The sequence below is a fragment of the Cebus imitator genome, unplaced genomic scaffold (assembly GCF_001604975.1).
Source record: "Cebus imitator isolate Cc_AM_T3 unplaced genomic scaffold, Cebus_imitator-1.0 Scaffold258, whole genome shotgun sequence".
Taxonomy (NCBI): Eukaryota; Metazoa; Chordata; class Mammalia; order Primates; family Cebidae; genus Cebus; species Cebus imitator.
Genome location: NW_016107573.1, coordinates 2609258 through 2635225, shown reverse-complemented (window position 1 = coordinate 2635225; position 25968 = coordinate 2609258). Strand labels below are relative to the sequence as shown.

Sequence of the window (25968 nt, the reverse complement as noted above, 5' to 3'; positions counted from 1 at the left end):
GACAGGCCCAGTAGAACAGCTGACATACAGAATTCCCATTCCATTTCGGTCACTTCTCTCTCACTCACTTTCTGGAACCCTGAGGCCTGTCTTTCTACTGCAGAGTCACTGTACACAACCAGTGTATCCCTCTCCCAGCTGAGCCCAGGCCCATCCCTGCACCTGTTCACCTCAGTTCTTGATGGCTAATGCATCTGCAGACTCAGCCGTCCTAGCACTCGGCCCCATCCAGAGTCCTCAGTGCTCCCTTCACCAGGCCTTTTCTTCTATTGGGAGGAGACCAGGTTTATTCTGTTCAGCTGTGTTTGTTTGCCAACAGACTTCAGTCCCCGACTTGGAAAACAATCTGGATCAGAGCTGTTTGTCTCGCTGCAGCACAGAGATTTTCTCTGAAGCCAGCTGGGAGCAGGTGGATAAACAGGACACGGAGGTACAGGCTCAGCCCCTGCTCTGAGTACCATCCATTTAACTGTTTCGTGGTTCTTCTCCACCCCCATTCCCATCCCATGTCCCTGGCCAAGGAAGCACCTCACAGCACAGCTAGCCTTGAGCCTCTGGTACCTCAGCTCCTGGGAACCCACATCAAGCCTAGGATTTCTAAGCCAGGGAGACTTGGCAAGCTGGCCCTCCCTCTTCATTGCCTCAATGAACTAGAGCCTTGCCAGCTCTCACAGTGACCCAGGGTGCTGCTGCCTACTGCTTTATCTCAGGGGAAATTGTAGTCCCCTCCAGGGAAACGATTTGGACGCCTTTCTTGTACTGTTGACATCAGATCCGCTGGGCTGGTGCCACTGGAGCCAATGTGGTCCTTGTGACTCTTGCTGTCCCCAGCATGGCTCTGCTGGCTCCAGCTGGATGGCCCATCTCCTGTCAGTAACCTGGCCCCATCTTGTTTGGCAGATGACCCGTTGGCTCCCTGACCACCTGGCTGCCCACTGCTATGCGTGTGACAGTGCCTTCTGGCTTGCCAGCAGGAAGCACCACTGCAGGTACCATTGAGGGGTGTGCTAGGGTGAGCTGAGTGTGGAGGCTGAGAGTTGGCCCACAGAGCCTGCAGAGTAGAGGGTTGTGGGCATCTGGCTGGCAGTGTTCTGTCTGAGGCAGATCCATGGTCGCATCTTCTGTGCTTCTGAAATTCGTGTTTGCAAAACTGCATTTGGCATCTTTGTTCAAACAGTTATCGCTATTAAATTTTGAAATGTGCAAATAGTAGCATTTTGTTTGGTTTCCCAGAGTGGTGGAACAACAGCCACCACTGAAACCACCATTTCTTATTCCCAGTATAACATTGCTTCCCATTCAACATGGCTACTGTGAGCAAAACCAGTTTTCCTGTGATGGGGAGGGAACTTTATTTTCCTATTCCTTTCCTGCTCCCTGACTCCACATTTGTATTCACTTGTGCCATTGGTGAGCAGCTGTAGTTTGGGGAGTAGTAGGGACAGTTGAGGCCAGTGTTCCAATTATTAAGGTTCCTGACTTCTTTTTCCTTCTGGGTTGGGGAAGTGAGTTACTAGGGATGCTTTGCTCCAGCCAGAGTGTTGACTGCCTGGCGGATGTTCAGTGTTCTTAGAAATAGGAAGTTTATCTGAATCGTGCCATAGCTCACTCACACGAGTGACCCAGGATTGAAAATGGAACAACCTCTTTGCCTAGTAATGATGCTTCTAGGACACATATCTCCCCACCCTGCACCCCAAGCCTAGATATCATTGGTTGGCTTCTCTTCTGAGCTCTTTCTCCCCTCCTTGCAGGGACACTGACCGTGTTGATCAAACGTGGTGAGCATTTGCAACAACCTGCCTGTGATGTCTGCACATCTCCAATAACTTATCCACACTAACTCTATCACTTCCCCCTCTCTGCACTCACTAGGGTGAAGCCTGGGTCCTGGGTGCACAGGCAGGCAGGTGGGCTTGAGGGGATTCAAAGCAGCTGAGTGAGGAGAGACCATCAAGGGTGAGTCAGGCTGCAGCCATGTGCTCCCCTCTTGGTCACAGGTCAGCCAGGCCTTCTTGCTTTTAACAAGAAGTAGTGCTTCTCTTTTGATCTTATAGGGGAGCCAGTTGGGTTTTCAGAGCTATTTATTTTGGGTCAGTGATTTACTGAGATGCCAGAATAACACTAGTAATTTCCAGGTCAAACAGCATCATTGCTCCTTTTTTCCCTTTTTTTTTTTTTTCCCCCTTCAAAGAGAGCAGGACTGAACAGAGGTGATCTTTCCAGAGAATTGTTTTTAGCATGGAAGACTTTAAGGAAAGACTGCACTTAGTGACTTTTAGGGTCTTCTGAAAGAAGTCAGAAGCCATCAGCCAGGTGCAGTGGCTTATGCCTATAATCCCAGCACTTTGGGAGGCTGAGGTAGGCAGAGCACCTGAGGTCAGGAGTTTAAGACCAGCCTGACCAACATTATGAAATTCCATCTCCACTAAAATACAAAATTAGCCAGGCGTGTGGTGTGTGCCTTTAATCCCCGCTCCTTAGGAGGCTGAGGCAGGAGAATTGCTTGAACCTGTAAGGTGGTGGTTGCAGTAAGCAAAGATCTACCATTGCACTCCAGCCTGGGCAACAAGAGCAAAACTCCGTCTCAAAAAAAGAAAAGCATCAAATTCACGTCAGGCTTTTGAGGAAGTGTAGATGTTCAGAAATTTTTTTGTATAACTACAGGTTTTTGCTGACTCCTATTTTTTAGTAATAGTTATGAAGTACTTACAACATTTTAGATGATGAATTTTGTTTTTCTTTTCTGTCTTTCCATTGCTCCATATCCCACCTTTTCCTTTTGTGGTATTCTTTTGTTCCCAAATGGTCTTCAGTTTTCTCTCCTCCTGTGCCTAAGTGGTCCCAAATTCAGCAGTGAGTTTGCATTCCAAACAGCATAAACGAAAAGTTAGTGATGCTGGCTGAGAAGCTGCCTTCCTCCAGTCTTTGGTGGGCTGTGTCAGGCTCCTTGGAGTTTCTTATTGTTAGGCTCATTGTGGATTGATTTGTTACTTCAAGGCCCAGCAAACATAGAGTTGTAAGGTGGGCAGAAACTCATTCTTTGCCAATTCCCTTTCCTGTTAGCTCCGATGGGCATCTGTCTGGGGGTGCAGACCTGTGCTGTACAGATGCCCCAGAACCCAGCTTTCAGGGGAGGAAGAGGAGGAGGCCTGGGGCCTGAGTGCATTCCTGCCTTCTGGTAGAACTCTGGTTTTCCCTGGAGATGCATGGATCGGGGAGCGAGCCATAATTGACTGACACTTGTCTAATAAGGGGTGTGTGTGCACGTATGTTCATCTGTGTTCTTGTCTTCCCACCTCTCCTCTTTCACCCTCTGGGCATGCATCACAGGCTGCTTATCCCTGGCTTTGCATGCTGCCAGCAGAGCAGTCCAAAATGGCAGCTGCCTGTCTACCATGTTGCTGTCTTTGATCCTCTGGAGAAGTGGTCGTTGGCCAAGGCTCCTTACTCCCCAGTGAGGCTGGGTAGTTGTTTCTCTTGTTTGAGGAGCCTGGCCTCTGTGATCACAAGCTACACAGAGGGCATTGCCTAGGTGGGTGTGGCCACTGGGTTTTCTTGGATCAGGACTAGCCCATTGTTAGGCCCATGTATTCTTGCAGATCTCTTTTGAGCAGCATCCTTCTGTATACCTGGTAGCTTTGAATCAGAGTGGTGAGGCAGCCAAGTATCCTTGGCCCCAAAGTGAAAATGACATTTAACTCTGCTAGGTAGGGACACCTTCCCTACCCAGCTTGTTCTGGACTAGAGAGATGAAAGGATTTGATCTCGAGGAGCTCCAGCACATGCAAATTATACACAGCAAAGTTTGTTTTTTGAAGTTGGTTTCCCTACTGCATACCTGCTGGCCAAAACTAACATTCTTCTGTTTCTTCTTATCTCAAGGAATTGTGGGAACGTATTCTGCTCCAGTTGTTGTAACCAGAAGGTTCCAGTTCCCAGCCAGCAGCTCTTTGAACCCAGTCGAGTATGCAAGTCTTGCTATAGCAGCCTACATCCTACAAGCTCCAGCATTGACCTTGAACTGGATAAGCCCATTGCTGCCACTTCCAACTGAAGCTCAGTGACCTGGGTGGGCAGTGGCCAAGCTGCTGTTCCTATGACAGGCCCACACAGCCTGGGTAGACTGAGAGGCCCATGCTCTTTGGAAGGGGGGTGTGGAACAACCTGTACAGAGTGACAGAAATTTGGGATGCACCACTGGATTGTAGATTGATTTTTCTTTCCGGTCCCCTTACTCCCTACCTTTTCCATCCTCCTCCTCTGCCTTCAGAAAAGGAAACTGTCCCTTCGTTGTCTTAATTTTTTTTTTTTTTTTTTTTTTTGATGGAAGACCGGAGGTTGCCAGGCCCGCGGTAACTGCCCAGCTGCCTGCTGTCAGATGACACCGAGGGATGGCTTGTTTCTTCCAGGTGGGAGGACGGTGGTCAGAGCCAGGAGTATGGAGATATGAGTAAGCAGGGAAGAAAGCCAGTGCTAACAAGCAACCACTCCTCACGCCACTGCCACATCAGAGCTGGTTGGGAACTCTTTGCTACTGGGGAGGCTGGAAGCATGTTCCCTAAGAGCACTGCCCTGGACCTCATCTCCTTCCTGTGAGGAGCTGAGCCAGTTCCCTCACAGATGGATAAATGGGTCTGATGTCTGGATGGAGGGGAACATGGTAAATGGCATCCCCTTAGATCCCTCTTTGGGAAAGGAAATTGTATGCTCCTTTGAGGCAGGCAAGGGGCCAGGAGTGGGTGGCCATCATGTTATCTCCCATGGGATTTTATTTTTAACTCGACCCAGATTGTCTTGGGCTCTGTTTGCTTTCAGGGGGCTGCTTCCCTGGGCTAGGCTATGTAGTACTTCCTACCCTCAGGCATGAGTACAGACTGGCCAAAATAGTTATCCATTCAAGGTCAAAGTGTGCCCTGAGCCCAGGCACACCTGAGTCCCTCAACAATCTCTTCCTCAGCCAGCACCGGGAAATCCAGACTCAGGGTTCCAGAATTCCCCCATTCCCAAACCAAACCAATCATGGATCTTCCCTTTAAGGGGTAGAATCAGCCTTTAGAGTTACAAGCCCCTGGAAAGGGAAGCAGGTCCTTTTACAATCAGCCTTCCTCCTCCTCCTCCTCCTTGGAACAGGAAGAAGGACTGAACAGTCCCTCTTCCCCACTCCTGGCTGGCTGAGTGACCACTTGTTTGGCTGCTGGCCAGCAGTGAAGGGCCATTTAGAGTAGTGACATGGCCTGGAGGAGATTCGGGATACCTTTCCTCAGTGAGCTTTGATAGGGTCCAAAAACAGCCTTAAATCAAGAATATTTGTGGTGAAGGTGGGCGTGGGGAAGGCTGGAGAAGAGTTAAGTTTGTGCTTTGTAATCTTGGCATCCATGTTTTGTGCCTGCTCTCCCTCTTGGGGAGGCCATGCTTGGCTCTGCTGAAAGCTGCTAACTGGTGACAGGGTGGATCATGGTGAGGGCTAGGGGTAAGGTCAGGGAACGCTTAGGCTCTGGCCCTGCCCTCTATTCCTCTTCTCCTTTGGTAGCAGTTCCCTGACCGAAGGGCAAGCTGTGTCTCAGGAAGGTGGCGCCTGTGCATGCCTGGGTGTGGTTAAGGCATGGCCCAGAAGCCTTCCGTGGTGCTGTCAGTCCAGGCAAAGCCCAGAGCATCTGAGCACATCTATGACTTCCAGCAGCAACAGGTTGCTCAGAGTTTGAGTTTGGTGAAACAGGGTGTATTCTTTCCACATTCTGTGTCATCTAGTCGTGCAGGTAAGGAAAAGGTGGTCTAATTGAAGATTGTGCAGTTCCTAGTGACAGGTGCCAAGAGGTTATGATACGGGTTTCTTGGGTCTGATGTACAGTGTGAATAAATGCTTGCAGCTCTTAGCCCTTTTTTGATCAATGAAGCACTTTTTTATTAATATTTTCCTTTGTTAAAGGAGGAACCGTAACTCTCCATAGCTGTACATATAACCCTTTTCTCCTAAAGAGGAGTCAGTCAGTGCTCCTATATTTTTAATTTTTTTGTCAAAGCGCAAGAAGTAAATACTTTAGAATTGTTAAATATATAAATAAAGTGAATAAAGTTGAGTGTTCCGCATGGTAGCTTTTGCTAACACTTTCTAATTCTTTGCCCTGTGGTTTTTCCCCTCTTCATCCTTTTCCCTCTCACACAGAAGTTTTTGAGGGGCTGCTGGCAATCCGACCTTTGGCAAAGGAAAGCTACAGATTTCCTTCCAACTCTAGAGCTTGGTAAGGACCCTCACTATGATATCCAAGCCCTGAACACAGAGATTTTGCTCCTAAAATCTCCCAAGCTAAAAGGGCAAAGCAGTCAGGCATCTGACCCGGCAGCTGTTCTTCCTTCTCTGAAGAGTTGCACATGAGTAGGAATTACAACTACCTCTCGCCTCAGGCTCCATTTTTAGCTGCTGCTCTAATCTCGGCAGCCAGCACTCTGGCCCCTTCAGTGGGGGAGTGGAAGGAGATGTGGGGTGCGGGCGAGAGAATGCTTCTGCCTGTTGTTCTCGGATGGTAAGACTGTGAGTGGGCAGAGAGAACTGGGAGCAGAAACGGAATTAGGTGTGATTGGGTTACAGTCAACTAGAAGTCTCCTTCCTGCCCTCTCCACATAGACGAACCTCTGCTCCTTAGCTCATCGGGCAGGGCTGTGGCGTCTATAGTCACTTCAATACTAGTTCTTGTTCTTCACAGAGGTAGATTTTTTCTTTCCCTACAGTGCTGTTGGGCATCCCTCCCATCCCATCCCATGGTTCTGTGCGTGAGATACATTATTCCGTTCCTCCCTCAGGAAGGTTGGTATTGAGGGGTGCCTGGCTGCAGAGTCATCAGCCCAACATCTGCGGTGAGTTGGCTAGGATCCAGAGAGTGACCTGCTGGTGGCTCAGAGCCCCCTGGAGGCCATCACTCTTTGGGTCAGTCTCTCTAGGTTCACTTTCTGAATGTATCCTCTGCCTAAAGTACACAAAGACATAAGACCAGCTGAGCTGGTTCTAGTTTGAAAGCTGTGCCACCCAGCAGACATTTGAAAACAAGTCATTCTTCTGTCGAAGGAGCGGGCACAACCTCAGCTACCTTCAATCCGCCAGGGAGCCCAGTCTGTGTATTCAGACCATGTTGTGAAAAACCTGAGTTTGTGCCATAGCCAGCATGTGTCTACACCCACACCCAGCCACTATTGTTTCTGTGGGCTAGCTCCCAGCAAATTAAAACATTGGCATGGCCTAGCAAGGCTGTTGAGAGCCTCTAAATGGAAAGCTTCTCTGGGGGTAGAATGATGAAGAGCCAAGATGGCTGGCGAGGCAGGTCCAGTGAGAATCCAAGGCAAGGAATTGCCCTGAGGGAGGTGGCTGCATCTGGAGAAGGGCAGTTCTCTGAGGGCAAGGCCAGCTTGCTTCACGCTGAAGAGGATTTTGGTCTGAAGCAACAGGGCACGAACAGTGACTTTGAGATGCCAGGTTGTCTTCATCTCAGAACTTTCCTATCCTGGCGCACTCATTATCTTCTTTCTATGCCTTGGCCTCCGTAACTGCAGTTCAAAAAAGTTACAGCTGCCTTAATCCACTGAGATTCTCCAGGATGTACAGAAAAGTTTTCCTCTAGTAATTTTGCTCATATGCTAACGTAAGCAAAGAGTATCCTATGAATTGTAATATTACTTGGTAAGTGTAAAGGAGAATGAACAGAAGGTGCTGGAGGACCTGTTAAAACAATCTCTGGCTATTAAAAAACATCAAGATGAGAATTAAAGGTCTATCCTGATATACTTGACTGCTTGCACATGAGGCTAGGAGATCCCATGACTGTTGAACACTAGCCCTGACCTGTATTGTTCTTTTAAGAATGAGGGCTGATTTGGAGGTGCTGTTGCAGGATTTCATTTAGCTGCTGCTAGTTCAAGTGACCTGTCCCCAGCCAGGGCTGCAGCTGTATCTACCTGATTGCATTAGGTGAGGCCTTACAGCAGAATTTAAAATGGGCCCTGGACTGTGGAGCAAAGTGACTATCCATTTGAAGTTTTGGATAATGTGGTAGGAGTCCCAGCTGTTAGTCACATTTTCAAGGAGGTTGTTCTACGTTGAGGTTACTGACAAGATTTCTCAAGGGCAGGAGCAGATGTGTGAGAGACTTCTAGTTCAGAGCTGACCCTTCTAAGCCTCTGACACTTAAACATGAGTCCTGCTGTCCCTAGCACATAAATGCACTGAGGCCTTGTTCCTCTCGGGCTGGTGTAGAGTTCATCTCCTGCATGTTCTCTGCAGATACCAGTTGCCTCATTGCTTGAACAGGCCTCTCCTAGCCTAGGCAGCTGTTTAGAGGCATGAAGGTTCTGGGCAGGGGAAGGGCATCTTCTGAAATGAGTTACCAAGTTTTTCAATGCTGCTATTTTATTTGCCATTTAAAGTCTTTTCTATTATATCTATTAGTCAATTTTTCTTACAGTGCTCATAGCAGTTGTATTTGAATTGTATTTTCAGTGAAATTTGTTTTTCATTGGCATTTAAAATTGGCCTTTAACAGCTTTCCAACTGGCTTATAAGATTTTTTTTAAATGAAAACCTATGAGGCTCAGATGCTGAAGTAAACCATGTGTTGCTGCTGACAGTAGTGCTTGCCTGTTGTTGACAGCACTGATTCTGCTGTAGCCTCGATGACCATTTAAGTTGAATAAATCTGTCATTTTCACCCACAAACATTTGTTGAGCCCTGGATTTGGGTTGTCACTGTGGTTCTCCTGCCAGTGCTGTAATGCAGTGTCTTAGGTCAGGGTATGAATCAGTTCAGCCTCTTAGGAGAGAGAGGCTCTCAGTGAGGAGGGGTTCGGTGCAGGGTGGAGGGGGGTGGTCACTGTCCTCCAGAGTAAGGCTACATGGATTCCTGATGTTTAGAGGTGGAAGGGACCTTAGATCACCTACTTCCACGGTTTTCATACTGTTCTGTGGGGCCATTGTGGAGAGGGAGTCTAAACATTCAAAGCTTTATTAGACTTAAAAGTAAGATCTCATATGAAGAAAGGTTTTGTTCCTTAAAAGTCTGAAAATCACTAATCCAGTCTCTTCCTTTTTCACTGAGGAAACTGAGGCTCAGAGGGCCAAAGACATCCAGATTATTAATGAGTTAACAGCAAAATTTGAAAAGTCATTCTTGGCCAAGGGTGGTGGCTCATGCCTGTCATCCCAGCACTTTGGGAGGCTGAGGTGGGAGGATCACATGAGTCTAAGTTCAAGACCAGCATGGGCAATATGTTGAGACCCATCTCTACAAAAAAATATAATAAAAACTAGCCAGTCATGGTGGTGCATACCTGTAGTCCCAACTACTTGGGAGCCTAAGGTGGGAGGATCTCTTGAGCCTAGGAGCTCCAGGCTGCAGTGAGCCATGATCACACCACTGCATTCCAGCCTGGGCAACACAGCGAGACCCTATCTGGGGAAGGAAAAAAAAAAAAAAACTTTCCTGACTCCTAGTCCCCTTCTTGTGCTCTTGGGCCTCTAGAAAGCCTTTTGTAAATAGCTATGTTAACTTGGTTCTTGTTGAAATCTTGGAGAGGAGCTTAGGTGGTTGCTATTATGAGGTTTGAATTATGAGCCCCTCTCTCCCTCTTAACCTAAATCAAAAGGTTGTGATAGTCTAATCCAGTGTTTTTGTTTTTAACCTTTGCAATACATAAAAAATGTTATTAGCATGAATCATCAAGGTTTAAGTCATCTTAAATCAGTGGGGTCTGGGAGGGAGCATTTTTCATTAGTGCAAATAGGTCCATTGTGAACTGTCCCAGCATCCAATTTATTTCTGGATTTTGTTTTAGTTATACAATACGGGGGAGTTTTATAAAATCTGAGTTATAGGTAAGTGGTTGCAAATAGTGGTAGTCATAGCTTGCCTGCAATCTCTTGTTATTGAAAAAACTGAAGTAGATGCCTGAGAAAAGGGATTAATAGAAGAATATCCAAAATGGGCTTTCAGTCTTTATCATCCATATATCAGATAAGAGATACCCAAAGGTTTATAAGCACTAAAATGACTCCATGGTCAGGGCCACCAGGATTGAGATGGCCCTGGGTCTAACGATCATAGCACTAAGATGGTACCCTCCCAGTCAGTGACCCTTGCAAAAGCCACATACACATAGCAATGAAGACCTTACAGTGAAGTCTCAAGCAGCCTCAGGGAAAGTGTTTTAAACCTTTGAGTGTACATAGTTTAAAGATGGTTATTAATATTTATCAGGACATTATCATCAGGACAAATTTTCCTGAAGCCGTGCCACAAAAGTTGCTTTGAAAACCACCAGTTTGGTGGAAAGCACCTGTGTCTTAGAGCCCACAGACCCGGGGCGGGACCTAGCCCTGCAGCACCAGACGAGTTGCTCGTGGGTGTGTGAGGAACTCTGAAATATTTCCTTATCTTAAAGCAGAGCACTTGGCATATAAATGGAGTGGGAAGGTGGGGGCCTAGTAAACGTTCTCCTTCCCACTGTCCCGTGAAATTAGATGGCATTTCTGTCTCTGGCTTCTAGCAGGCATTTGGAACAATCGGAGCCAGGCAGCACTTCCATTCCACTGCGTGTTCAAACTAGACCCTGTTCTGGCTTCCACCTTACAGGAGTAAACATTTGACTTTGAAGCATTCCAATCTGAGTTTTGCACTAAGTTACAAATGAATCATTAGCTGAAGAAAACTAAAGTTCATATGTGTTTTATTTTTGTCTTTTTATTTTTTTGAGACAGAGTCTCGCTCTGTTGCCCAGGCTGGAGTGCAGGAGTGCGATCTCAGCTCACTCACTGCAATCTCCACCTCCCGGATTCAAGTGATTCTCCTGAGTAGCTGGGATTATAGGCAACTGCCATCATGCCCAGCTAACTTTTGTATTTTTGTAGAGACGTGGTTTTACCTTGTTGACTAGGCTGGTCTTGAACTCCTGACCTCCAGGCAGGTGATCTGCTCACCTCAGCCTCCCAGAGTGCTGGGATTACAGGCGTGAGCCATTGTACCCAGCCTCATATAAGTGTTTGATTTTTAAATTAACATTTTTTAAACAGACGGTGGTCTGCATGTGCATTGATGCTTTAAGATATGGAGCCAATGGGAAGTGAAACTGCTTGTTGGGGTTGAGGTAGCATCTAAGAATGCCTGAGTCCTGCGATGGCAGCAATCCTGCGAAGACAGAGATGACTTCACGTCCTTAAACTGATGAGTTTAAGTTCATGACTAAAGATGAAGCCAGAAGATGTAGACTAACTTCGCAGGCTGAGGAGTGGGTAAGGTGGAGCCAGGTGGACATCACCCCTGCATCACAGAGGCCTGGGTCCAGGCCGTGTTGCTCTTAGCATCCCTTTAAGAATAAATCCCAGAGCCCAAGGTTGGAAGAAGAAGTGGAGGCCTTTCGTTCAGATGGCCATCCCCACCCTCTCCAATGCCAAAGGAGCTCAAGGTTGCCGAGTATATTGAAGGCTGTGTCTTCCGAGTTCAGGCAGACATGAGTTGGTGGTGAGTGGTTGCTGTACTTTGCCAGTTGGAAGATCAATCCTTAGAACTGGATTCAAGTCCCCCAGAAAGTGCTGGTCCGTGCTGGCATACACTGTGTACTGGAGCAGCTCCCTGGGGACATAAGTGTAGCCCCTGGCCCCTTGGGGGTGACCTGATTCTTTCTCTTCTTTCATTTGATTCAGTAAGAAGCCAGCTAGCTGCTGCCTTATTACTGCCAAACTAGAGACCCCTAGTGTTGGGAAGACAGATGTCAGCTTGCCAGCATGCATTGCTAAGATGAGGACAGAGTGAAGTGGAAACCATGAGAATGGTGTGCCTCTCAATAGTCCGAACAGTTAGGTTGGAAGGAAATGGGGTGGGGTTGAACTCTCCCTGCCCCAGTGGTTTTGGAGCAGCAGCCCCCTGAGGAGCTGAGAGGCCACTCCCTGGGCTAAGCAGCCCGAGCTGTTGCCTGTCCACAGACAGGATGCTTCATGCCCCAGAAAAGGGGGCAGCCACCTCTGGAAACTGCACATCCAAGGAGCCCCTCCTGCAGCACCCTCCTTAGGTTGATTCAGGGAGGGGAGCTGTGGAAGGAGTGGGAGAAAGGTCCCAGAGCAGTGCTTTCTCCCTGCTGCAACAGCATCTTGGAAGCTTGGTGGGGGTGGGGACACAACTGTCAGCAGTAGTACTGCTCTTCCTCCTGTCCCACCACCCCTGCTTTCTGTTCCCTTTTCCAAATACCCAAAGGTTTTAATGTGATCTCCTGGCATTGGAGACCCTGGGCACCACTACATTCAGGCCAGTGAGCAGGCCAGGCCCATGCAGCCACTGGAGGTGGCAATGCCTGAGAGGCCATCCTCAGGCACTAGCTGGAGATGCCAGTGCTGAGTGACTCCAAGGAGATTGTTTTCCTCCTGAAAAAGAAGCAAACGACCAGCACAGTGACTTACACTTGTAATCCTAGCACTTTGGGAGGCCAAGGGGGGGCAGACTGCCTGAGCTCGGAAGTTTGAGACCAGCCTGGGCAACATGGTGACACCCCGTCTCTACTAAAATACAAAAGAAATCAGCTGAGCATAGCGGTGTGCACCTGTAGTCCCAGGTACTTGGGAGGCTAAGGCAGAAGAATTGCTTGAACCCTGGAGGTAGAGGTTGCAGTGAGTCGAGATCACACCACTGCACTCCAGCCTGGGCAACAGTGAGACTGTCTCTACCAAAAAAACAAAACAAAACAAAAAAAACACAACATACTACTCCTTTTGCTGACATGGGCACAGGCCAGGCTCCTAGGATCTGAGTGCTTGCAGTGCTGCAGGAAGTGCTCTCCTGGCACTCCCTTGTTCTGCCAAGAAATGGGGGCTGAAAGGCTCTGGGGACTGCAAGGCACTTTGAGCAACCTAGTACATGAACCTATTCATTTACAGAGGCATTTTGGAGGCTGCTTTCACTACACAAAAGGTTCTACTGTGGAATTTTCCAATTATATTTTGCATTTTAAAATAAGAGTGTTCATTAATGTAATATGAAAATGTATACAAGGCTGGGTAGAGTGGCTCACACCTGTAATCCCAGCACTTTGTGAGGCCAAGGCAGGCAGATCATTTGTGGTCAGGAGTCTGAGACCAGCCTGGCCAACATGGTAAAACCCTATCTCTACTGAAAATAAAAAATCACCCAAGCATGGTGGCACACATCTTAATCCCAGCTACTATGGAGGCTGAAGCAGGAGAATCACTTGAACCCAGGAGGAGGCAAAGGTTGCAGTGAGCTGAGATCTTGCCACTGCATTCCAGCCTGGGTGACAGAGCAAGACTCCGTTTCAAAAAAAAAAAAAAAAGTCTACACAAGTACAAGTGAAATTCCCACTTGCTAGAGGTAACTGAATTACCACCTTTATCTAGTGAGTTGTCTTGGTTTTGTTTTTAAAAAATACTATGCAACAAGGCTTTACTCATTTTTGTTGTCTGTTACAGAATAAATCATGGTACAGGTTTTTCTGCCAGAAATTCTCACACTTTTGTTGTTAGGGAACAGGAATGGTTCAGTAAGTGATAAAACGACACAGCCAGAATAGATGGTCTGGGGCTCTGTCCCACCCACATCCACCATGGCCTCAGCCTTTTTTTCCAACCTTCTTTGGCTGGCTCCTTCCTCTGTCCCTAAAGCTGTCCAGTCGTCCAGCCTGCAGAGCAAATTCTTTCAAGTCTCTGCCTCCAGCAAGTACCCTGTCTTGCTCATCCCCTTAACTGTGAAACTCATAGAAAGAGTGGCCAGTTCTATATGGTCTTTGCTTTACCACCCCTTCCTCCTCCTGCCCCCTGCCACCCCAACACTGGGTGTCCCCAAGGACCAGCCACACACTCTAGACCCACTCCAAACCATTCCTTCTTGCAACCATTCTACAATCTGCAACCACGGTTCTTCTCCCTCTGCAGGTGGCCTGTGAGGCTTTGCAGGCAGCCCTCCTACCTGCTCCCTTGGCATTACTGCTCTGAGGCTCAGCTCTCTGCCCTCGTCCTACATGGACATGCAGAAATCAAAGTGCTGAAAATGGAGGCCTGTTATACACCAGTCCTAAGTCCCTAGAGGCCTCCTTCTGCAGGCACCTGGGGAGACTGCAAGAGCATGAGGTGTCCCCACCTGAACCTGTCTATGTGGCCATGCTTCACATGCACCCCCGCGCAGCTCGGTGGCATTAACCTGCGGACTAGTTCTCCTGGACCTGAAGACAGCTCAGCCTCGTCAGCCAGAGATGTCTCAGGGCATCCCCTGAACTAAGAGGCCGCAGCATCTGCTCTTCACTTTTATCCTCTGTTGCAGGATGCAGTCAGCACCTAGTGCAAGGGTGAACGCCAATGCCAGTTTGCCCTCCTATCCCTCTGCCTCTCCTTACCTGGGCCTACCTGAACACCCTTGTCAGTCACATGTCTTCCAGGTCATCCTGCTGCTCTCGAAGGCACTCCATGCCCTCTGAGGCCCTGCCAATGCTGAAAAGCCCAGATCTAGCTGAGAACAAGAGCCTGGCTGTCTGCTCAGGCACCCTCTGCCCTGTTCTGCTTTGAAACTCTGTCACCACCGCTCATTGCTGAGGACCCTAACCAGTGTTCCACAGAGGGTCTTGGCTTCTGACAACTCTGGATCTGCCCTGTGACTCCTTCATATAGTAAGGAATTGAAGGCTAAGTCTCTGTACAGGCCTCACTGGTGACTCACACATATCTCCAACCCTACCATTCCATGAGATGATATGGCACTTCTGTCTCAAGCACTGTTTGCCCTGAAGAATATGCTGCCTGTTAGGGAAGATGATCAGCCAGATAAATATATTCACACCCTCATCTAAAAAGAACAGGACCTGAAAAAGCCTCTTAGAGACAACCCATTTAAAATGGAGACCAGTGTTTGATATAGCACAGAGTGAAAAAGGTTTGATCTGAATTTAATCTTGCAAAATGAAACTATTATTGTAATAAGTATCTTTTTGAATTGACAAAATTGTATATACAGTATGTTTTGAAATATGTACATATTATGGAATGGTTAAATTGAGCTAATTAACGTATGCATTTTTTGTGTGTGGTGATGTGGTAAGAAACCTTAAAATCTGCCCTTTTAGGGATTTTCAGGAATACAATACATTGTTATTACCTAAATTACCAGCTGGTAAGATGGAGCCCTTTAACCTACTCCTAACTGAAATTTTGTCGACTTGAACCAGTATCTCCCACTGTTTTTTGTTTGTTTTTTGGAGACAGAGTCTTGTTCTGTTACCCAGGCTAGAGTGCATTGACACAATCTTGGTTCATTGCAACCTCTGCCTCCTGGGTTCAAGTGATTCTCCTGCCTCAGCCTCCCGAATAGCTGAGATTACAGGTGCGTGCCACCATGCCCAGGTAATTTTTGTATTTTTTAGTAGAAACGTGATTTCACCATGTTGGCCAGGCTGGTCTTGATCTCCCGACCTTGGGCTATCCACCCGCCGAAGCCTCCCTAAGTGCTGGGATTACAGGCGCCCTGCCCTCTCCCACTGTTTTGTTAAAATATTTTAACAAAAGGTAATTGCAACTACAGGCTAATTCTTTGCTGTTGTTACTGAGACAGGGCCAGTCTCGCTCTGTGGCTCAGGCTGGAGTGCAGTGGCACGATCTTGGCTCACTTCAAGAGATTCTCGTGCCTCAGGCTCCAGAGTAGCTGGGATTATAGGCACGGGCCACTATGCCCAGCTAATTTTGTAGTTTTAGTAGAGGTGGGGTTTCGTCACGTTGGCCAGGCTGATCTTAAACTTCTGACCTCAAATGATCCACCTGCCTTGATCTTCCAAAGTGCTGGGATTACTACAGGCATGAGCCACTGCTCCCAACCAGGCTAATGCTTAAAAATAATACTTTAAGGCCGGGCGTGGTGGCTCACACCTGTAATCCAAGCACTTTGGAGGCCAGGGCGGACGGATCACCTGAGGTCGGGAGTTCAAGACCAGCCTGACCAATATGATGAAACCCCGTCTTTAAAAAAAACAAAAACAAAAAAATAATACTTTAGGTGTATTTCCCTCCCCCAAATTATATGATTGCACAATAGTACATCATTTCATGTTTGATTTTCTAGAGTGTAATCAATTACAGGATCATTTTAGGAAAAGTTAGTCAAGTACTTCCTTAATTTCCCACTTAAATCCTTTAGTCTTTGATATTCACATTATGCCCCTAGGCAGCACCTAACTGGTTAGACATGTCCGCTTCTCCTTCATCTGTTAGCGGACCTACTCTCTGAGATCCTTATTTGCCAATGGTTACGCTCATCTGAGCAGTTTCCCAACACATTCCCCAACTGTGAAAGTCTGCATATTTCACAAAACTTAAATTGTACTTTGGTACCTGTTTTGTTGTATTTTCAACATCTCACAACCCATGGCAGAGAGGAAAGTTGGGCTGCAGTGGATGGCATGTGTGTTAAGGAGGGAGAGATGCTTAAGTGGAGAGTGATTTTCTGTGGTTGTGTAGAGAATGCTTTTCATGTTTGATGACTTTAGCTCTCTCCACAACTAGTGGCTACAGGAACTTGGATACTGACTAGTTAGAGATACAGCTCAGAGGAATAAGGGTACATACATGCACATCTGAGCAGGGAGCCTGCCCCTTGGGGGATAGCAGTGACTTCAACAGATGGCGTTATGAGGTCAGGGTGACCCAAGGCAAGAGGGTGGGTTTCGGGATCTGAGCCAGGGTGCATGGGTTAGCGAACAGGAAAGGCAGGAAATATCTGTTAAAAGCTTAGGCCAAAAAAGTCTCCTATGTCAGGTCAAACACTGGTCTTAATTCTATAGGAATGTGAGGTTTCTGGACAGAGAATGGAACAAGATGATAACAATTAATATTTGTTATGGGCTAGGGACTGTTCAAGTACTTTCCATGAATAACACATTATATTAACCTGGGGAGGTACTATGGTAGCCTCACTTGAAACGAAGATGACTGAGCCAGCAGAGCTGTTAACCCCTGGCCCAAGGTCACACAGTAAGTAAGCAGCTGAGCCATGGTTTGAATCTGGGCCCTCTGCCTCCTGAGATCACTCTCAACCGCTGCACTACCCAGTCTCTCCTGGAGCCAGGCTGACTGGGAGTGGGTGCCGGGAGGTAAGGCAAGATGAGGTGGAAAGAGCAGTAAGAGGCCACTTCATGATAAAAGGCCTAAACCAGGGCAGAAAAGGGTTCAAGAGCAATTCTAAAGAACACCGAATGTTAAAATGCTAGTGCTGTTTCATTGGGTTTACACAGGACTGTTTCCAAAACTCAGTAAATCATGCATGAAGCTATCACCATTGCAAGAAGGAATCAGTTGCTCACTAAAATTCAGTTTTGGCTGGTGCGGTGGCTCACGCCTATAATCCTAGCACTTTGGGAGGCCGAGGTGGGTGGATCACCAGGGGTGAGGAGTTTGAGACTAGCCTGACCAACATGGTGAAACCCCATCTCTATTAAAAATATAAAAATTAGGCTGGTGTGGTAGCAGGCGCCTGTAATCCCAGCTACTTGGGAGGATGAAGGAGGAGAACTGCTTGAACCTGGGAGGTGGAGGCTGCAGTGAGCAGAGATCAAGCCATTGCACTCCAGCCTGGGCAACAAGTGCAAAACTCCCATCTCAAAAATAAATAACATAAAATGGACTGTTTCTCAGGAGGAGCTCCCACAACTAAACAGTTTCCCTTCTAATGCAGGGACAAGTTCCCTCGGGGGTCAATGATCCTGTGAGTGATTACATTATAGAAAATCAAACATGAAATGATGAAGCTAGAGCTCAGTGTCTGTCTAGGCAAGTGCCTGCGTGTGCACAGCCCTGACCCCGTGTTGTGAGACCTGTGTTCTAACCCTCAATCACTTATGGGGTGGGGGGTTGACCACTCTACTCTGCTTTCATTTCTCACCTATGGGGATGTTTGATTTGCCCATGGGACTGTTGAGGATCCAGTGAGGAAATAGATTATGTTTTACAAAGTCTGGCTGATCTACAGCAGGAAGAATGGCGTCCTGCCAAAGCTTACCCTTGAACATCTGTGACTGATTTCCAGCACCTTACCTGCATTCCAGTGTCGTCTCTATGGGAGGTGGTGGGACTCCTGCTTGTTTGCCGTGCAGTCTGCCAGCTCCAAGGCAACTGCATCCCTCCTCTTATTCATTATCTGCCAAACCCAAGAGAAGAGGGAAATAGGTCTCTCAGGGTGTGGGAAGGACTTTTGGCCACCTCCAGCCAGGACAGTCCCCAACAAGAAACACTGAGGTTGGGGTGTTGCCAGAACAGGTTTTCTGGAAAGGAATAGAAAGCTCTGCCCAGGCTACTGAAGTCTCCAAGAGATGGGCTCCGGGGGTGGCCTCGCTTCCCGTACAGGTGAGGTCCAGGCAAGTGGTCAGCAGCGCAGTCCCCTTCCTTCAGGGCTCCAGCCACCTTACCTCCATGTAGGCCAGTGTCTGGATGTGCAGCCAGTGATCCCTGAGCTTCCCAAATACAAACCTCTTGGTGGGTGCCCATCCCGGGAAAGGAGTGGCACCAGAGGTTGACTCCCTGGTCAATTTCTAGTGTTTCCTCTGAGCCCCAAGGGCAGTATTCTGCAATAAGCTGCCTTGTGTGGCCTCTCTTGCACACAACTGGTCTGTACCCCACAGGGAATTGGGGTCAGGCAGCAGGAACAGAGGGTAGAGGCATCATGCCCATGCCTACTAAACCCGGTTATGACCTTGTGGGGAGTGTTCCTGTCCAATCTCAGGGTAGAAGCACACATCCAAGGATCCCTCCAAAACCCTTTCCTCTGTACCCTCAACCTTGCTCTGTACTTCAGTAGCCCTGTTTGACCCATGGGTCCCTCCCACCTGCTCTCCCCCCATGCCCAGAGCTGCTTCTGTTGCTTCCCCTCCCTTCCCTTCCAGCCCAGACTCCCATTCCCCTGCAAGCCATCCAGAAGAACAGTCTCACACTAAGACATGGAAAATGCACAAGCCAGAAACATCACAACTGTCCACCCACAGGACAAGGAATAAGTAACTTGTGAAACAGTTATCCACAAAACATAGCAATCGATCAATAAAGTAGTTACATATAACCACATGGATAACTCTCACAAAATATTGAGTGGAAAAAATAAAATACATGCTATATGATTCCATTTTTGAGAAGTTCAAAACAAAACTATTCTTTGGGTGTACGAGGACATGGTAACTAAAAGCTGAGGCCTAGTGGCCTCTAGGAGGATGTAGACAGCAGGTTACGGAGGATCTGGAGTGCTAGTGATGCTCCAAGGCTTGATTGGAGTAGTGGGTTTACAATTCAGCAACCCCTACAGATATGTCTGATATACTTTCCTACATGTATGTTATTTCATGGGAAAATAAAAAACAACCTAGCACCCCTCCCCCAACTCTGACTTGACTGGCTCAGGGCACTAGCCCCCTAGTGTGCACACCCCTTACCCTGTTGATCTCAGTAGGGAGCATTAGATGAGGCACTTCCAAGACCTGAGAACAAAGGGGTGGCCCACAGGGGTCCCACCTTTATTGCTTCCTCTGGAGTGTCTTCCTGCCCCAGTCTGTCACATCCCTGTCCAGCCCCACTGCATTCTCTGGGGAGTTTGGCTGTGTTGACCTAGAGCACCCAGTTTCCTGGCTTCCTTGGGCAGCCTTACCTGACATAGGTCTGTTTCTTACAGAGGGATCTGCTCTGATGTACCATCCCAGTGCCCCAGGTTTAATTTAATATCTTCTAGGATAGTCTTGGTCTTTGTCATTTGTTTCTGTCATGTGGTCACCTGCTCACTTACTTATAGTTAGGGGGAAAGCTTACAGGGAGTCCACGCCTGGGAACATTTGATTCTTTATGAGAATGCCTGTCACATAGTAAGGTGAATTCCTACTCCATGTCAGACGCACATTGGCCACAGAAAGCCAGGATCCTTGTCCTCCTGGAGAGGACTGCTGAGAGAAGACACGGAAGTGTGGCGAGGCCTGCAGAGCAGGCTGGTGGGAACCTGCACTGAGCAAGTCAGGAAAGGGAAGGAATGTTTCACTGAAGGCCTGAGGGATGGAGAGGGATCAAGAAGGAAGATGTTCAGCCACTTCTTGATTTCCTTTAGCCCTGACAACCATGCTCTATGATAGGTATTATTATTCCCACTTTACAGATGGGGAAACTGAGGCACAGAGGGGTGAAGAACCCAGCCCAAGGTCACTCAGCTAACATGTGGCAGAATGAGGACTTAAACTCCAGTCTAGATGATTCAGAAGCTGTAAGTGAGGAGGCTGCTGCCACAGTCATGGACAGGAATGATGGTGGTTTCACTGGTTATGAAGCAAGTAGATGGGTAGGCTCAAGAGAGGAACTAATGATAGAATTGACGTTCTGTGGACTTAGGGAGGGATCAGTCAGAGATGACTCCCAGCTTCAGCCTTGATCACAACTAGGTGGACAGTGATTTACATTCACCAAAGTGAAAAAACGGAAAGAGCAGATTTGGAGGGAAAAAAAATCATTCATCTAAATTTGATACATTTTACTTCAGTAGAAAAAGAGAGAGAGAGACATGGGTTGATTAAATGAAAACAAAACAAGATGATTCCATGCCTAGAACTCCCTCGCTCTGCCACCCCTCCTTCAACTCCAGCATTCTCTCACATCCTTTGTCCCTGCTTCCTTCCCGCGTCCTCATGTACATTGGTACTTTCTGATCCTTGGGCCCTCCAATACCCAATGCCAAGCAGATTGCGTTCAAGAGAAATGCCCAGAGGACACTGTCCTTGGCCACACCACCCATCACCTCACCCGTGCTTTCTCCTGACCTTCTCAGGGTGGAGTTCATCTTTCTATTCCTGAGACCATTCTCTGCATGCAGAGCAGGCTTGATAGGTGTGTGGCCTCTGCAGTTACACAGGGCCCCACACTCAGAAGGGCCCACTTTCAGTTTAATGTTCCTCTGTTGCAGGCTTGAAACTCCTAACATATTAAAGGGCCCCACACTTTCATTTTGCAGTAGGTCCTGCAAATTATATAGCTAGTCCTGTATGTATGTCTGCATCGTAATGGTGCAAACCCATGTGTGCAGCCTTTCCCATCTGCGGCAATGAACCTCATTTCCATCTAGGAAGTCCAACTGCTTCAAATCACAGGGAGACAAAGCGAAAAAAGAGCTCAGTTCCTTTGTTTCTATGAAATACAGTTTTATGTGTAGTTTTATGTTTCTTCCTGGATAACAGGAGAGAACCCTGAGGAATAGGATACAGAAATAACAAATTATAGGCCATTAACTGTGGCTGATTATTTCTTTAGAGCTTAGAGTGCAAGCACATCTGAGCTACTTTGGCACTCACAGTTACAGGACAGGAGGGAGGGAGGGCTGCTTAAATACAACATAGGGCCCGTGGGGAGATGAAGGGAGGAACAAGTCAGTGCAGGTTCAGCATCCCTAATCCAGAACCTGAAACATTTTGAGCATCAATGTGATGCTCAAAGGAAATGCTCATTGGAGCATTTCAGATTTCAGATTTTCAGATTAGGGATGCTGAACTATTAAGTATCATGAAATACAGTTTTATGTGTAGTTTTATGTTTCTTCCTGGATAATAATTTAGGAGGGAGCCCTGAGAAACAGGATATTCCAAAATCTGAAAAAATCCAAAATCCTTCTAGTCCCAGAATTTTGGATAAGGGATACTCAACCTGTAATCTCAGTCTGGCTTCCAAAGCATAAAAGCATAGCAGCATCCAGATATGCAAATAAACTTATGGCCAACCCAAAGGTCTAGTTTCTGGTTTGACTTTGTGGAAGAAAGGATTTCCTGTTTCACAGAATCCTTTTGTTCCTTGCCCTTTATCCCCCCGAGAGAGACAGCCACTTAGCATAAATCATGAAAGGGTGTTCTGGGGACTATCAGAACCCTCAAGAGAAAGGTTTGTTGGTCTGGTTTATGCTACATTTAGAAGGCGGCCCAGGACTGTTCCTACAGCCTAGACTGGAACCAGGGCTCAGGGTAGGGGTGACTCAAGAGAGAGAGAGAGATCAAAAAGCAACTGACTGGGAAAGTCAAGAAACATTTTTGCCACTCCTGGAATCCATGAATGTTGAAGATTGACTCAGCAGGCTGTTTTCTTTCTGGTGATGGACGTTTCCTTCGAGATGCGGCAGGGTTACAATTCCATACTGTAATGCATTAGATAATGGGCCTTCAAACTGGGTCTAAAATTAGGACTTTGACATACAAGAAAAATGTCTTCAGGCTTCAGGTTTTCTTTATCTGGTTTCTTTTGGATACTTTTAGCTCTTCTGTCTATCCTCCAGAAAAGACCAAGCTGATCCACTCACTGTCAGCACAAAGAATGCTGAAAGGGTCACTGAAGACAAATTGTGCTGGTTTGGGAATAAGACAAAAGAAGCCAAACTCCTCTTTCCACAACTATGTACTAGCCTAGAAGTACCCTGGCCACTTTAGTAATTTGTTTTACCTCATTTGACATTGATCTATGATATGATCGACATGACTCACCGGTGCCTAGAGAGGCTCTAACTTGTTTTTCCTGGCTCTGTGCCCTTCCCAGAGCACATCACCACCCCACACCCCAAATTCACTCCTTCTTCTTATAGCTTCTTACAGCTGGCTTGTGGGAAATGGGACTGGTCTGGGGTTCTCAAGGGTGGGCGCTACCTCTCTGGTAGTGTTCTGGAAAGTGGCTATTATTTCAGAACTGAGAGCACTGCAATGAGCAGACACTGCATGGACTGTTCTTCTGAAGATTAAATTCCACAGATCTGGACATTGCCCAAGAAGGCCCTTCATTTAGCATGGCTTGTATGCTCAGGTTCCAGGCTTATTTCCTACCTGGAGAACTCTTGCTCTTCACTGATCCTTAATTCTTGGTGTACCAATTTGTGTTTCAGCTGTGCCAAAATGAAGGATCAGGATTATCTTCTAAACAAAAAGAATGACCTCCTTCTCCTGCATCTAGGCCCTAAGGCATTTCCCTGCTCACTAATGGGATTAAAAGTATTTTCATATTTTTATTAGCCATGGTGAATTTTTCATTCTTATCTGTCCACTTTTATTGGGTTGCTTTTTCTTAACAGTTTATAAGAACCATCATATATTGGAACTTGGAACTTTTTATTAAATGTAATGTAATTACTTGTTTAAACTGAATTTTTTTAGTGACATCTTTGTCAGTTACTAAGCTACTGTCTCTCAGCTTCCCACCCACCCTTCCATATTCAGCTCTGGGATGCTGGAACTGAAACTGCAAAACTACAGTCCTTCTTAGCCAACTGGCCTTCTGAGAGGTCCTGCCAACAAGGGGCGCTAGAGAGAGACTAGAGGCCAGGAAGAGGGTAGAAGGAGTTGCTCCTTCCTGTTTTGCTTAATGCTCCATCCACTCAGTGTTGTTCCAGCATTGGCTTCTTACCATGAAGGAAGCACTTGGTTCCAGTTTCCACCATCTTACAGCAGTCCCAGAATGATCCTCATTCCAATCCTTGGTGGTAACAGCCAGGTTGTATCTGTGGTAGGCAGAATAATGGTTCTCTAAAGACATCCACATTCTCATTCCTAGAACCTGCTGAGAATGTTATCTTAAATTGCAAAAGGAACCCTGTAGATGTGATTACGATGAGGACTTTGAGATGGGGATTATTCTAGGTAATCTGGCTAGGCCATGTCATCACAAGGGTCCTTACAAGTGCAAGAGGAGGACAGAAGGGGCAGTGTCAGGGTGATGTGATGTGTGAAGGACTCAACCAGCCATTAAAGAGGAAAGAAGGAACCATAAGCCCAAGAATATGGGCAGTCTCTAGAAGCTGGAAAAGGCAAGAAAATGGATTATCTCCAAGGGCCTCCAGAAAGAAACAGTCCTGCTGGCACCTCGATTTTGCCCGGTGAGTTCAGCCAAGAATGGCTGCTGAGGAGCTGAAGAGCATGGCCCCGTGGCAGTCAGTTCTAGTATGATTCTGCCATTAACTAGATGGCTTTGGAGACAATGTGGCCCCACCCTGGGCCTCAGTTTTCTCACTCACTGTGTGCTGGGCACCGTTATCTCACAAAGCAAAATGGGTAGTAATATTTTTCATCCCGATGGCTTTAAAGAAGGAAATGGAATAATTAGATTTGTGCTTCAGAAAGATCACTTGGGCTGCAGTGTAAAAAATGGTTGGCTCTTTCTTCTTATCCATGTTTGTCCAAAATCTTACTCAGCTTTCAAGGCTTGGTTCACAATTTCCCTCTTCCACAAGTCCCCTCCCCATCCTGCCTGACCTCTTAGTTGGAGTCATTCTCTACCTGGTGCTCCCCATAAAACAGAGAACTACATATACTGTAAACCCCTTGAAACTGGGTATCACATGTTTCATCCACATGTGCTCCACAGGGATAGGTCCATGCCAGGACTGATAAATGTGTGCAGAATTATCCTCTGCACTGAAAAACCATTTTCGTGGAACAGAAGAAGAAATAATTGAGCCACTCAATACTTGTTGGGAACTCAAGTCTTCTTTTGATAAGGGAGTTTATCTGCAAGCCTCAAGGGGTATACAATTAAGCACTGCAGGACGTATTTCCCCTAGCTCTGAAAGGTTCTGATCTGCCTGGAGTGCTGATGTTGAAAAGGACTGTCGAGGAAACAGGCCCTGAGGCCAGCTTGGTTTATTGTCACTAGGCTTTAATCATATCATGCAACAGGGGACCTAAGAGGGTTCTTTTCACCTTGCACAATACAGTGTGAGCTTTGCTGAGCTGCACTATTGATAAATGGGAATGAGCAATAGTGACCTGCTTTTTCTTTTGAGACTTTTGCCCATTAAATATATTCTTCCTTAGATCCAAGCAATTAGGAATTATGGAAATAAAAAGCTTTTGTTGAATACCTGTTCTACAGTTTGAAGAGCAGCTCTCCTGTTTTATAATATAGAATAACTTGAAGAAAAAACCCAAAATATCTATTAGCTAAGAAAAGACAGGAAAATTTTTGTGACTTCTATAGAGTCTGTAACCAAGAACAGTAGATCTAAGAAATCCAGAGATTTCCCAAATAAGTTTTCTTTTTGAGACAGGGTCTCACTTTGTCACCCAGGCTTGAGTGCAGTGTCAGGAACACGGCTCACCACAGCCTTGACCTCCTGGGCTCAAGTGATCCTCCTGTCTCAGCTTCCAAAGTAGCTGAGACCACAGCTTACAGGTGCACACCAACACACCTAGCTAATTTAAAAATTTGTTTTGGTAGAGATGTGCGGGTTGCCATGTGGCCCAGGCTGGTCTCAAACTCCTGGGTTCAAGCAATCCTCTTGCCTTGGCCTCCCAAAGTGCCGGGATTACAGACCTGAGCCACCATGCCTGGTCCCAAATAATTTTAAAAATAATTTCACTGGGGATTAAAATATTGTGGGATTAATTTTTATTACTTTATTATTATTATTCTACCACACTGCCTCTGATAGTGTGGTGGGGACTGAAAAGAAACATGAGAGGACTTTCTGTAGTGATAGTCATACTTTACAATTGGATGCAAGGGCTGGGCACGGTGGCTCACACCTGTAATTAAAGCACTTTGGGAGGATGAGGGCAGATCACCTGAAGGCAGGAGTTTGAGACCAGCCAGGCCAACATGGTGAAACCCCATCTGTACTAAAAATACAAAAATTAGCTGGGCATGATGGCAGGTGCCTGTAATCACAGCTACTCAGGAGGCTGAGGCAGGAGAATAACTTGAAACCAGGAGGCGGAGGTCGCAGTGAGCTAAGATTGCGCCACTGCACGCCAGCCTGGGCAACAGAGCAAGACCGTTTCAAATAAAAAACATTGGGGGCCGGGCGCGGTGGCTCAAGCCTGTAATCCCAGCACTTTGGGAGGCCGAGGGGGGTGGATCACGAGGTCAAGAGATCGAGACCATCCTGGTCAACATGGTGAAACCCCGTCTCTACTAAAAATACAAAAAATTAGCTGGGCATGGTGGCACATGCCTGTAATCTCA

The 25968-nt window shown here is 47.0% G+C and overlaps 1 protein-coding gene and 1 long non-coding RNA gene across 14 annotated transcripts in view; one reads left to right on the top strand and one right to left on the bottom strand.

The window, feature by feature from the left end:
• Positions 1-8700, top strand: part of MTMR3 (myotubularin related protein 3) — a 131942-nt gene extending 123242 nt beyond the window's left edge. For 6 of the 12 annotated variants that reach the window (XM_017499630.2, XM_017499627.2, XM_017499634.2 and 3 more), the window contains 4 exons: positions 320-430; positions 901-989; positions 1755-1781; positions 3886-8700. In XM_017499630.2, coding sequence (XP_017355119.1) covers positions 320-430; positions 901-989; positions 1755-1781; positions 3886-4057 — 399 coding nt within the window. In that variant the 3' untranslated portion in view covers positions 4058-8700. The remainder of the gene's footprint in view (positions 1-319; positions 431-900; positions 990-1754; positions 1782-3885) is intronic. The other 6 variants (XM_017499640.2, XM_037728216.1, XM_017499636.2 and 3 more) reach the window with 4 other exon arrangements.
• Positions 2493-25968, bottom strand: part of LOC108283337 — a 69202-nt gene continuing 45726 nt past the window's right edge. Inside the window, exons 2-5 of one of the 2 annotated variants that reach the window (XR_005195604.1) lie at positions 23413-23506; positions 22836-22894; positions 18055-18157; positions 2493-2834 (exon numbers count right to left, since the gene is read on the bottom strand). This is a non-coding gene — a long non-coding RNA (uncharacterized LOC108283337). Of the gene's footprint in view, positions 2835-17523; positions 18158-22835; positions 22895-23412; positions 23507-25968 lie in introns of those variants that run through there. The other variant, XR_005195603.1, reaches the window with a different exon arrangement.